Source organism: Nyctibius grandis, chromosome 9, assembly GCF_013368605.1.
Source record: "Nyctibius grandis isolate bNycGra1 chromosome 9, bNycGra1.pri, whole genome shotgun sequence".
NCBI classification, from domain to species: domain Eukaryota; kingdom Metazoa; phylum Chordata; class Aves; order Nyctibiiformes; family Nyctibiidae; genus Nyctibius; species Nyctibius grandis.
The window spans coordinates 30,548,456-30,560,750 of record NC_090666.1 but is presented as its reverse complement, the minus strand read 5'-3'; the positions used below and the strand labels follow the sequence as shown (position 1 = coordinate 30,560,750).

General features: G+C 51.9%; 1 protein-coding gene across 2 annotated transcripts in view; it reads left to right on the top strand.

Annotated features, from left to right (window-relative positions):
• Positions 1–6,025, top strand: part of SLX9 (SLX9 ribosome biogenesis factor) — a 59,132-nt gene extending 53,107 nt beyond the window's left edge. For both annotated transcript variants that reach the window (XM_068408174.1, XM_068408175.1), the window contains exons 5-6: positions 2,889–2,957; positions 5,377–6,025. In XM_068408174.1, coding sequence (XP_068264275.1) covers positions 2,889–2,957; positions 5,377–5,503 — 196 coding nt within the window. In that variant the 3' untranslated portion in view covers positions 5,504–6,025. The remainder of the gene's footprint in view (positions 1–2,888; positions 2,958–5,376) is intronic.
• The last annotated feature ends 6,270 nt before the right edge of the window (positions 6,026–12,295 follow it).

The window sequence follows — 12,295 nt, the reverse complement described above, 5'->3', positions numbered from 1 at the left end:
ATTGGCCAGCACCATCTGCAGTGAGCACAGCGGAGGTGGGAGCTTGGCAGTGACTGATGTCACCCAGATTGCCTGTGACATGCCAACCAAAAAGCAGTCCCCTTTGGCACTGGCATGGAGGAGCTACAGTGCTCTTCTTCCCCTTGCTGGCTTGTGGCTTCCTGGACTGCATGAGGATGTGTGTGCGTAAGTGTTTGAGATAATCAGAGGAGACTTTTATAGGATTTGAATCATTACATAAATGAAGGGGTAATACTCTGGTGATTTGTCAGCGTTATTAATAAAAGATTAGATTCTCCAGGAATTTGATCTCCTGCTGGGTAAGAGAGCATTACAGTGAGGTTTTTATTCTGTTTTATAATGAATGAAGGCAATGAAGTGTAATGAAACAGGGCTACTAAAGCGGTCCAAGTGAGCAGGCAGCGTGCTGGTGGTTTGGTGGGGGAGATTCAGGCAGCAGCCTTTCGAACCTGCCAGAGCAGCGGGGCAGAGCTGGTGAGTGGAACGGAGAAGCCCTCAGAAGCACTGAGCCCTGTAAAATAGTGGGGTGGCTGAAGGCAGTAGTGGGCTTGCACAGCCTGAAGCAGCGCTGCGCCCTCGTGTTGCGTTGCAGAGGAAGCTGTCCCGAGAGGCACAGCCTCTGGGGCACGTGGTCTCATACGGCCCGGGATGTACTCTAGAAAGGCTTTCCTTTAAGCGTCGTCACCCTCTGCAGAGCTGCTCCTCTTTAAAGGGACTGCCATGGTGACCTGGTGGCACACACGGATTTGGCAAGCCCCTGCTCTGGTGACTGTGGGTTGCCATCCAACTTGAGAAGGGGTTTCTCTGTGCTTCTGGGAGCAATCCAGGCAAACCGTGACATGAAATTGTTCCTGTGCTGAGCAGTTAATGGACATGAGGAGAGCAGAGATGCTTCCTGCTCTTTCTGTGTCTTGCAGTACCAGTGGACACAGCAGTGTGACAGGAGCTGCTCAAATCCCTGTAGCTGTTTGTCTGCTCTTGCTGCTGGCTGTTCCTCGGGAGCTCTCAGGCCTGTTGTGTAATGCCGGCAGTGCCGGCGTGACCTCGAGAGGGACTGAAGGGCACAGGAGCAGCGTGCGGGTGTTGATCCGCCTGTCTGCCGCTTGCTGCACAGGCTCTGTGCTGCAGAGGTTGGCTGACATACACCACCCTGTTTGCGTTTGTCTGGGTTGGCAGGGAGCTTTGATGCTGGAGCACACTGTGCTGGGCTGAGGGTAATTCACATGTCATCAGGGCAGTGGTGAGAGTAGCCCCCAGCAGCTTGGGTCCACCAGGATCCCCCTTGAGGGGAAATAAAATGGGCCAGGTTGCAGAGAGGGAGAGATGAGGGAAAGGAGCAGGAGCTGATCAGGTAGAGAGGGGTGATAAAAGTGAGTGGGGTGAAGGAATATGGGGCAAAGGAGGAAGAAGAAAGGAAGAATGGGGGAAAAATGCAGAATAAAAGGATAGAGGGTAGCAGGTCAGAGAGGGAAATGGGAAGAGGAGGTCACTGTAACACTGCCCACAAGAGACCAGATCCTGCTGTCTTGAAGAGAAGGTGAGGGACTGTCATGTTTCCTAACCTTGAGAAAGCTAAAAGGCTCTGGGACAGATCAGGTCAGGGACGCCCTGTCCCCCAGCACAAACCAGTAAGGGAAGATTCCTCCTTGAGCCCTGCCCCAGCAGAGGGGTTGGGAGGCAGACCCTCTTCCCGCCCTGGGCTGTGTGCTGGGGCTCAGCCCTGGGACGGATCAGAGGGGAGCTGCTCTGCAGAGGCAGACCCTCTTCCCCACATGCTTCTCTTTACTTCTGTGTCGATGTAATCCTGAAGAATGGAAGTTTCTTCTCCTTTCCTTAATGTCCAGTTCTACCAGCAACTCCCCTTGTGCGCTTCAAGTCCCAAAAGCAGTCGCTGCCCTTCCTGCATGTCCCTTGCTTGGGCTCAGCGCTTTGGCTTTGTGGTAAATCTCTGCTGCCGCTTGGCATTGGGCACCATGTGCTTCCAGCATCCTGTGCAGGATGGGATTACGCCTCTGGTCTCCTTGGACTTTGCCCAGAAATAAGAAATGGGTGCAGAGAGTGCAGATCTATTCTTGCCCCTGTGCCTCAGCTGCACATGGTGCACCATCCTGCGTTCCCATGAGTCCATATTCTTGCAGCTTCATGGGGTTCTCAAAACCTGTTTGGCAGCAAAAGCTGAAGCTCTGTTGTTGTGGTTTCTCTTTAGCTAATCTGTTTGCAGCTGACTTAAACTGGCAAGCCTTTGGCAAGGAGGATATGTGTTCACAGGGAGAAAGGAATATTGCCATTCTTTATCTTGAAACATAAGTGACACCTTATACCCCAGTGGTCCCACTGCAGGATCCAAAGCAGGGCTGGCAGTTCCCTCTTCTTGCTGAGCAACCATGGCATTGTCTATAACTGATGTCTGCTGATGCTGGAGCTCTGCAGCATTAGCAAGGGACACGAGATGTGCAGAGGTGATGTGTGCCTGGTGGTGAGGGGAAGTTCAATGGGATCTTTTCTCTAAGCAACAGTATCCATTTGACCTGGAGGTCAGTGATAAGCAGAAAGTGATCTGGGCATGGACAGCTCGTGACCAGGTCTAGAACTAAGTGGTCCAATTTTTCTTTAGTGCATTTACCTCCTGCCCATTTAGTCGTGACTCCTGAGCTGTTGTCAGTGTGTGACAGAAGGAGTTTGCATCTCCATTACTGTCTGGCTATGGAAATAATTGCCTTTCAGGACAATTTCCATACAGGACAACTACCTGAACTTTCTGGGAAGGCAGATGCAGAATCCCTGGACTCTTTCCATCTCCACAGCAATTGCTAAATTACCGCTCCTCTGTAACACTCACTCCCTTGTTTTGTTTCTTCTCTCCACAGCCATGTAAAAGCAAAGGCAGAACCAGCAGACTTCTGTCTGATGAAACAAGCTCAGAAACGCCAGCTCTTGTAAGTACCCAGTTATCGGTGTCCAGTCCCTGCTGAGCATTACAGAATGGTTCAGACTGGAAGGGACCTCTGGAGGCCAGCTGGTCCAACGCCCCTGCTCAGGCAGGGTCACCTAGAACTGGTTGCCCAGAACCACATCCACACAGCTTCTGAATATCTCCAAGGATTCAGATCGCACAACCTCTCTAGGCAACCAGTTCCAGTGTTTCAGTCTTGCATACCTGAAGGCCCTAGAAGAGGTGGCAGCTTTGATTTTCCCCTTTACATAGTGCAGGATGTTCGTGGGTGTCCTTCTGTCTTAGTCCCTATCAGACTAGATCAATTCTAAATGGATTCAGTCTGCTTCCGCTTCTGTCTCATGTAAAATGTAAGCCAAGAGAGCACAGGAGACTGCTCCTTTAAGAGTTCACTTTCCCTGTCTCATTGAAAAGAAAGGGATGGCTTAGTCCTCCTGTGTATGGTCTGTGGGGTTTCAGGACAAACCCACACTGTCATCTTGTTCCTCCTGGCCACAGTTGTCATTTCTGGCTGTACCAAGTGAGTATGTCTGTACTGTGTCCCTCTGTGTGGCATGGACGACGTGGTTATCAACCAGGTGGTGTGTCCCTTGTCTTGGCTTTGCTGAGTTGGAGCTGCAACATCCAGCTGTAGCTCAGTCTCTTATGACACCAGGCCCACGTAGCTCTAGCTGATACCCTTCAGGAAAGCCTCCTGTGGCTGTGTAGGTGAGCAGCTCCTGGAACTCTGTGTAGCGTCAGGAGCTACAGCTGCTCTGTTGGAACACCTCTGGGGTGCTAACTTACATGCTGTACGTCCCTTACGAGGACAGCTGTCCCTTGGCATCTGCCAAACCTTTTCTTGTAAAATGAAGCACTAAATGCTTTTGAATAATTCCTGGACTTGGTTAAGGGTCTGGCAGCTCCTTATTCCTCTGTATAATCTGTTGGATATTTTATACCACCACCAGGCATCAAGAACTTCATTTCCCCTCAGCACAGCTCTCCTGGGGCTAGGCATTGTGATCTGGCAGCGTTTGCTGTCTGTGATCCCTGTTCCCAGGATTTCTGTCAGTTCTGAGCCATTCGACTTCAAACTGAGGCTGAGGAGAACAGTCAGGCTACAGGTCCCAGCACTGCTCTCCAGCACACTCTGTCAATACCCTTCTCTGGCTTAAACTGGCCGGTGTTGGTGCCGGGATGCCTTTCTTGCTCAGTTCTGCCTTTCTGGATGAGTCCCTCCTTGGCTCAGTGCAGAAGCCCAAGGGTCATGGCTTTGAGTGCCACCAGTGAGTGTCTCATTGTGCTGGAACTCATGGGTGAGGAACACTGCTTGAGGAGGGACTTGAATACAGATCTAAATCCGAACAGGCAACTCCACCACAATCTTCTGTATCAGCAATCCCCTGAGTGCTCCCCTCTTCTCTGCACAAAACCAGACAGATGCACCAAGTAGCGGCACGTATCCTGCCGTAGTGGTCTGGGAAGTCTGTGCTTCTTGTGAGGGAAAAAGTTTAGAGGAAGGTCTTGAGGTTTATTTTCCAGGAGGTTTGTTAGAACTGGAGGTTTCCTAAGCCTCACCTTATTGCCCCAACTGCCACAACCCAAGCTTCAGGTTTGGCTTCTCTCTCTGTTCCTCTGGCAGGGGCAGGGCTGGCATTGAAGGGAAGGGCCATACTAGGGAGGGAACGAGCTGCACGCTGCAAGCTGAAGAGCGCTCTGCTGATCCACAGCAACTACAGAGAACATGGAGATGTGTCTGACTGGGCTGTGGAAAGCCTGACAGTCTGAGAGAGATGGGGAGGCCACAATGGATGTGACTGATGTGGAAACTCACTGTTTTTTTTTTACACTCCTGCTCTGTTCTTGTTCCTCCCTCCTTGCTTGCTTTTTAAGACCATTTCCACAGCAACCGGCTGTGACCAAGCATGCAGAGGTAATTCTGTCATGCTCCTCCCATGGTGTCTAACTAGTGTTGCACATAGGATTACCAAGCCTCTACATTGAGCGCTAAAGAGAGTCAGTAAATGAGCTCTTGAAAGCAGAATCTGCTTTTGTGCTAGTGCAATCTGAAGTAGCTTTCATTCTTAGTGATTTACCAGATACCCACAGTCTCTTGTTCCTGATTTACTAGGGCAAAGCTGTAAAAAAAAATCCATTTTCAAGTGATGCTGGACACTAACGTGATTGTTTCTGTCTCTGTGGCATGAAACCAAGTCTCTGGCTCCCATGAAGCTGGCAGCAATTTGAGCTTTGCCCTTGGCTAAATTAGGTTTATTTCTTGCACTGTTTCTTTCTGAGGTTTCCACTTTAGGATTATTCTGTCTGTACAGAAACCCACTGCTTTATGAGTTCTGTTCTTACCTGCTCAGTTCCTTTTACATGAGGCACTTAGCATTTGCATGTTATTTTTCTTTCCTCAGAGAGGAGGAAGTGGCTCGGTTTCATGAGGTCATCGCCGATCCCAGGTACAGAGCCAACCCCCTCATGGCCATCAGCGAGCATCTTGCCAAGAGGCTGAGGCAGGAGGAAGAAGGTAAACCCCTCTAGGGTGTCAGCTGGGACCAAACGTGCACCCTGGAGCTGGTGTGAGGGCTCCAGGCTGTAAAGGAGCACATCACTAATGTGACCTCTCAGCCACTTCAGTCCTTGGAAGCAGTTCAGCAGATTTTTCAACCCAACAGTCCTGTTTTCTGTCTGCAGGAATAATGCAGTTCTCTCCTGACAGTGGCGGCTGCTCCTTGGCAAGCAGCCTGCAGAGAGCAGGGTGTTCTGTGAGATCTTTGCTTGGACATTAAGCTCCCTGCAAAGTGTCTTGACACCTTTTCTCTTCTTGTGAGCAGGCACAAGTTCTTAAATTGTGCCAGTGGCAACGTATCTGGTTTTTGTCGTTTCCCTCCCCTTTCTGACAACTCTGAAAAGAGAATCCCCACTGCTCTTTTGAGATGGTTCAGGACCCCAAGCCCTGGAGCCCAGAAGGCTGTTGTAGATCTGTGTAAGGACCGATGCTGCTGCTCAGAGACATTGTTTTATGTGAGAAATTTAGCTTTGGAATAAACATACTTTCACACAGTGCTGAGTTTGTCTGGCTCTTGTTTTGGTAAATACTAATTGGAATATGGCTTTATTCCCGTCACTGGAAAAATGACTTAAAAGAATGTGTTTTTTTCGAAGTGTACAGTGAACCACTAGACTGCTGCTGCGGTGTGACAGAAGCCACGGGAAATCATTGCCAGATCATGTCTAACTCATAGACTTGCTTTCCTCCTACCCTGGAAGTGTGCGCTTTCCGTGGGCAATGCTGATCCCTTTTGGCCTATGGTGTGTTCCCTGCTTGGCCTGCCCGATAGGAAGCATCCCAAGACATGTCCTGGCTGCAGGCTGTGAACTTCAGCTGGTCATTTACATGTTTAGGTTTGGGAACCGCTGCAGCGGGGGGAGGCCTTTCCTTTACCAAACACCAATTTTCACAGAGCTCCAGTGAATTTTCCTGGTGACAACTGAAGGCAGGGCCGTTCCCTGTTTGAGACAATCCCGATTTGACACCGCAAAATGTCAGAGCTGTCTTTTGAACCGTGCAAAAAGTTTTCTGATGCTTCTTAACCTTGGAAAAGCAGCCTATGTCAGATCAATTCTGAGGAGAGTCTGAAACCTCTAAGAAAGAAATTCACTCTGATGCCCGGACAGCGCATGGAAGCTGCAGCTGACTCTTACCCAAGTGAGTGCCTAAAACCAGCTGCGATGGGAGTGGCAGGGACCTTGATCATACCTGTCTCTTGCGTCGCTAGCAATGCTGCTTTTTTTCTCCCTCTGGGCTGGTGCTGTTGAACAAAGTCGTTTTTTCTAATGCCTGCCTCTTAGCTCTTAGCCCTGGCAGTGCAGACACTGTTGCCGATGCTGCTTGTTGTTAGAGGAATGTCACCGTGCCACCCCTCCTCCCCCAAGGCCTGGCAGGAGCGTCCTGGTGGCAGAGGCCACAGAGAGATGCTGGCTATGTCCCATCTTCCATCCCATTGCTCTCAGGCTGGCAGAGGACTGGCAGGGCTCTCCTCTCCCCTCATGGCTCCTGCACCAGTGCTGGGAGGTGAATGCTGCTGGGCTGTTCATCGGCGTGCTGGAATGCCCTGTGGGACCCAGGCTCTGGAAAGCAGGGAGCTCTAGTGGGGTCAAACAGCTCGAAATATCTCCCTACCTCCTGGTTGGTTCCTGCTGGCTCTCTTACTGGTATCTGATTGTGTTTCTTTTAGGCCACGTTGGATTTTGAGCTCTGAATGCCAGCCCTGGCTGCAGCCGTGCTTCCATTGCTCTTGTTATCCAGGCTGGGCACTGCATTGGAGAGCTGGGCCTTGGACGTGGAGGCTGTGCACCTAAGGTACCTGCTCTTGCTGCTCATGGCTCCCAACAGCTGAAGATGTGACTAAGACTTGGGCCAAGCTAAGGTTTTTGGGGTGGTTTTCTCCGTAAGCCTACTGTTTACCCCTTTACTCTGTCTCGTAGCTAGCTGCCTCCTGAGAAGGGCACCATCCTTGTGCTTAAATGGAGGGAAGGCAAGAGATGAAGAAGGTGAAGACATCCAAGTACAAAGGAGGATGAAGGTTGCTTCTCTTGTTAGTGAACAGGATGCTCAGGGGGAAGGAAAAGTGTATCTGGAGGGCGGGAGGGACAGAAGGCAGCTTGCATGGCATGTTGGAGGACTTCTATTGTCTTGTACTTTGCAGGAGATTTGTGGCTTCCCTTTTGTCTTGTGGTTTTTAGATAATACATGACACGTGAGGAGAGCCCTGGCCTCCTTGTACGGCTGGGTCATGCAGTAGCTGAGCTGTGCCCTCGTGTGTCCCTTTGCAGCAGTGGTGATGCATTGCTCCACACCATCACAACTCGGTGCCGTAGGTGGAGAGGAGCCACAGGCAAGTTTATAAAATGCCGTCCTGGGTGGAGTCATAGCCCTCCCCTTGGAGATGGATGCGGTGCATCATGACTGTGCTTTGCAGAGATCCAGCAGGAGTAGTGATTTCATTTGACAAGCACCAATTTCCTGGGCACCATCTATGTTGCATGGAGCGAAACCATCCTTTAAAGCCTCTGGAGAGTTAGTTGGATTGTCCCAGGTACCTCCGTTCCAGACCACTTTCTTCTCAGTAGCTTTTCCTTGGGGTGAAAATAAATCTGAAAGGCTATCAACCCCTGTCTTCTCAGACTACTTAGTTTTCTTTTCACCGGTGGTTCCAAGTAACTTCGAGTTGAATCAATGCTTGAATGGCTTCAATTGCAATGATAGGGGAAATCCTCAGCTGGCAGAAGGGCTAGTTATGGGTAGGTACCCGGGTAGATGTTGCTGTGGGTCATGTGACAAGAGATCGCCACTTTCTATCTCTAAAAGAGTAAAGCCTGGCTGGACTGTGTCCTTTTCTCATCCTGTGCGATTTTATCTAAGAGGCCCTGCAGTTTGGGGCTGGAGTGCAAAAGGGATTTCTGCATGCAAAACCAGCTCTGAGCACTTTGGAGCCCCAAAAAGCATCACCAGGGTGAAGGGATCTGTGGTTTGTGTAGCACTTCCAGGGTGGCATCAAGGCAGGGGCTGTTGCTGTGTCTCAGCCTGCGTGTGGACTTCCCAGTGCCTTTAGGTTGCCAGCTGCGGTGGTTATCATAGAATCATAGAATCACAGAATGGTTTGGGTTGGAAGGGACCTTAAAGATCATCTAGTTCCAACTCCCCTGCCACGGGCAGGGACATCTCCCACTAGACCAGGTTGCTCACAGCCCCATCCAACCTGCCCTTGAACACTACCAGGGAGGGGGCATCCACAGCTTCTCTAGGCAACCTGGGCCAGTGTCTCACCACCCTCATAGTAAAGAATTTCTTCCTAATATCTAATCTAAACCTCCTCTCTTTCAGTTTAAAACCGTTCCCTCTCGTCCTGTCACTACAAGCGCTTGTAAAAAGTCCTGCTCCAGACTGGACTATGGCCAGAGCTGGTCACTGGAAGCTTGACACCAACAGCACAGTCATCCAGCACTTCTACCCTGCTCAGCCCGGTTGCTGGGTCCCATCCTTCCCCTTCAAACTACTGGGAGCCAACAGAGCTGAAGCCTCATCACCCGGGAAGCGAAGGGGTGACTGACCAGGCGGAGGTGTTGAGCCAGGTGACCCCACTGAGTGCTGCCTGGTGGCTGTACCCATGCTGATGGCCCTCCATCCCCACACATAGCATCACCGTGCGGCACGTTCACACCTTTTCTTTACCTCAGATGGGCCGATGCCGTCACTTGGCTGTGTCTAGCTCTTAGCCCGCTGTTTGAAAATGTTGGTCTTCTGGGTGTTTAGCAGCAGTTAAACATGTGAGTGTTTGAAACTACAGTTCACAGCCTGCTGTTGCAGGCATCTCTGCCCCCGCCATCCTAGCAGTTGAGCAAAGGACTTAAAATCTGCCAGGAAACAGACGTCTGAGACACAGAGTCGCCTTCGCAGTTGGCATGTTTTCAGGATGATAAAAGCTTTCACGCCAATTTTTTAATTTTTTTTTTTTAGATAGCATGGTGGGAAAAAATAGCTTCCACGCTGTAAGGAGTAGTTGTGCCGGAGGGGAGGGCAGGGGCCCAACCCAGCAGCTCCAGACTTTGCAAGAAGTGAGTAAGTGGCAAATGCACTGCAAACTCAGAGCTGGAAAAATCTGGGGCTACTTTTTGCAGCTGTTTTCTTTCTTGTTGGTGATTTTGCCCTTGAAGGCTGTTCACAGAACCGTGTCTGAAAGCAGAAGCTTGGGTATCCTGTCCATCTGGTGGTACCAGCAGATATTTTCTGCTACACACAAAGCACCCAAAGCAGTGGGTGGAAGGGGGTTCTCCTTTACCAGCAGTTCATGGGTGGTGCCTTGGGTTCGCAGGTTGCAAAGGGATGTTTTTTTATAGCAGTTCTTGGAACTCCCGTGTTTCTCCCCGGTACCGGTGATGGCCCATTGTGCTTTGTTTCCACTGGAGCAAGGGTTGCGTCAGTCCACAGCACATCTCAGAAAAGCGCGGTGAGTCACACAGGCCTGGACCCGACCCTTCACCTAACTCGAGGAAGGCCCTAGCACGAGTATGGAGACTCCCTCCTCCTTCCTTCTGCTTTCTGGCTCGTCTGTCCTGGGACGTTTTCCTTACAGACCTTGTGCAAGTGGGTCCCCCCATCGCTGTCACGTATGGAAAATATGACTTATGCTGGGTAGAGAGTACTTTTGCTAACACTCTGGTTGGAGCTATGAGCCGTGTTGCCCCATAGCTTTCTTTTTTTCCTAGAGCTAAGCATGTGTGATGGCTTTTTCCAGCATACCCCTGCCAGCTCCGGCACCAAGGCACATGCCTCTGCTGCAGGTACCGGCAGGGTGGAGCTGGCTGGCTCCGAGGCTGCCAGGGAAGGCTTGAGGTTCCTGGGGGCAGGCAGTGAGCCCAGTGGAGCTCCTGGGTCTGTGGGAAGTTTTGCACCCAGGGAGTTTTGTTCCCCGGTTTTGCACCAGCTGGCAGCCTCTTGTTGTCCAGTGCCCCATGATGAACCCATCCCGTCCTGCCTCCCAGGTGGACTCAGCCCTTCCTGGTAAGTGCAGTCTGTAATGGACTGCAAAAACCATCTGATCCACGCTGCTTGGGTCGAACTGGCTTTGTTGGTAAATGCCCTGGGACGGAGCGTTGGGCTGGCGTAGAGAAATCAGGGGCGGTATCGTCATTGCAAGGTATAGGCAGGACAGCGTTTGTAGGTACCAGTAGTACCTTTTCTTGGATGAGAGGAGGGTTGCCATCAGCACTGCCTCCATACCAACACCAGTTTGCAGAGGAGAGGAATGGGAGCATGGCAGATTAATTTGCTTTCTCCTGAGTCTTGCTGAGCTAGTGAAGTGATTCCAGGACGCTGGCAGGGCAACTCTGGCTGTGTGAGTAGTCTGCACTTGGGTCCCTAAAACCGACTGTCACCCTGCCTTTCATCTGTGCGATCCGTAATCACCTGTCATGGGAGTGAAGCCCTCTCTCAGTGTGGCTGTGGAGAAACATCCGACAGGGATGCTGTTTTCCAGCCACGCAGAGCTACCTTCATCCTGTGGGTTCCCAAGCTTGATCCCAAGTTCTGATGCGTGTCGCAGCTGTGCCAGACCCAGGAATGGCCTCCAACATGTAGGGAGACCTTGGTTTGCGCCACGGGAGGCACCCGCTGGCTGAGCCACCTGTGAGTGAGTCCAGCCATCCCTCCTTCATGTGATCTGCCAGAGGCTGTTGGACATCTTGTGCTGGGAACAGTGGGGCTGAGGGGCTGCCCTGGGCTCCTTGAGATGACTCCCAAGTTCTCCTCTCCACCAGCTGGCAGCAGTCCCTAGGTCATGCCCTGGTCTGGTGCAACTTCAGCTCTTGGCTGTGCTCATCACCCAGTACTTGGTGTGTCAGTGGCAGCTGGTGAGGAGTAGTGGGAATGTTGGGAGCATTGGGTCTCTGCTGCAGGATGGTTGCTCTTCTCTGAGCCCTGGCCAGGGCACACCTGGGGCTGGTTCCCTTCCCGTGCATGTCTTCACCACAACCGCTCGTCACTCTGTCCCCAGGAGCACATCAAGCCTTGAACCTCTGTAGAGTCATGTCGCGGTGCGTCTGCAGGATGAGGAGGTGTCTCCCAGCTCACAAAAAAGACCTGAACTCCTCACCCTCACTAACCTCACGCGTCACTGGGCCGGGCTGTGGGCAGGGGCAGCTGCTCCATGAGCTGAGTCACACCCCAGCCCACAGGAGCGGCTGTCTGGGACCCGGCCGGCTGTGACTCAGCCTGGCCATGGCTGTCCTTGATGCAGCCCTGGTCCTGGTCACCTCCCCGTGACCTGGAGTGCCTGTCCGGCTCCACCGTGTAGCAGGGGGTTGGTTTCCCGGGGAGCACGGTGGCTTATAGAAACACAGATCCTGGGGCATGAGGAAGCCAGATTTTTCCTTTGAATAGCAAGTAGCACTGAACTTCCTTCCTCCATCCCTGCCCCTGCGTGCTCTGCTGGGGCAGCTTGCCAGGGAGGTGACTATGGTGCTCAGCTTGGGGACTGTTCTGGACAACGGGCTCCCTCCAGCCAAGAAGATGGTCCTCAGTGGTCCCACTGCAGGGAGCATGGCTGGCCCAGCACTCAGGGAGCTCCAAAGGGTTCAAGCTACTGTGACTCCTGCTCCTTCCAGCCCAGAAGGAACAGGGGCAAAGCTGAACATGGCTGGCAGAGCAGAGACCCAGTGCTTGTGACCTTCTGCCACTCCTCCCTCTTGCACAGTCCAGCAAGTGCAGTGAGCCCTTTCCCTGCGTGGGGTTATTTCTTCCCCAAGATGCCCTCTTCCCTGGCTGATCCTTGC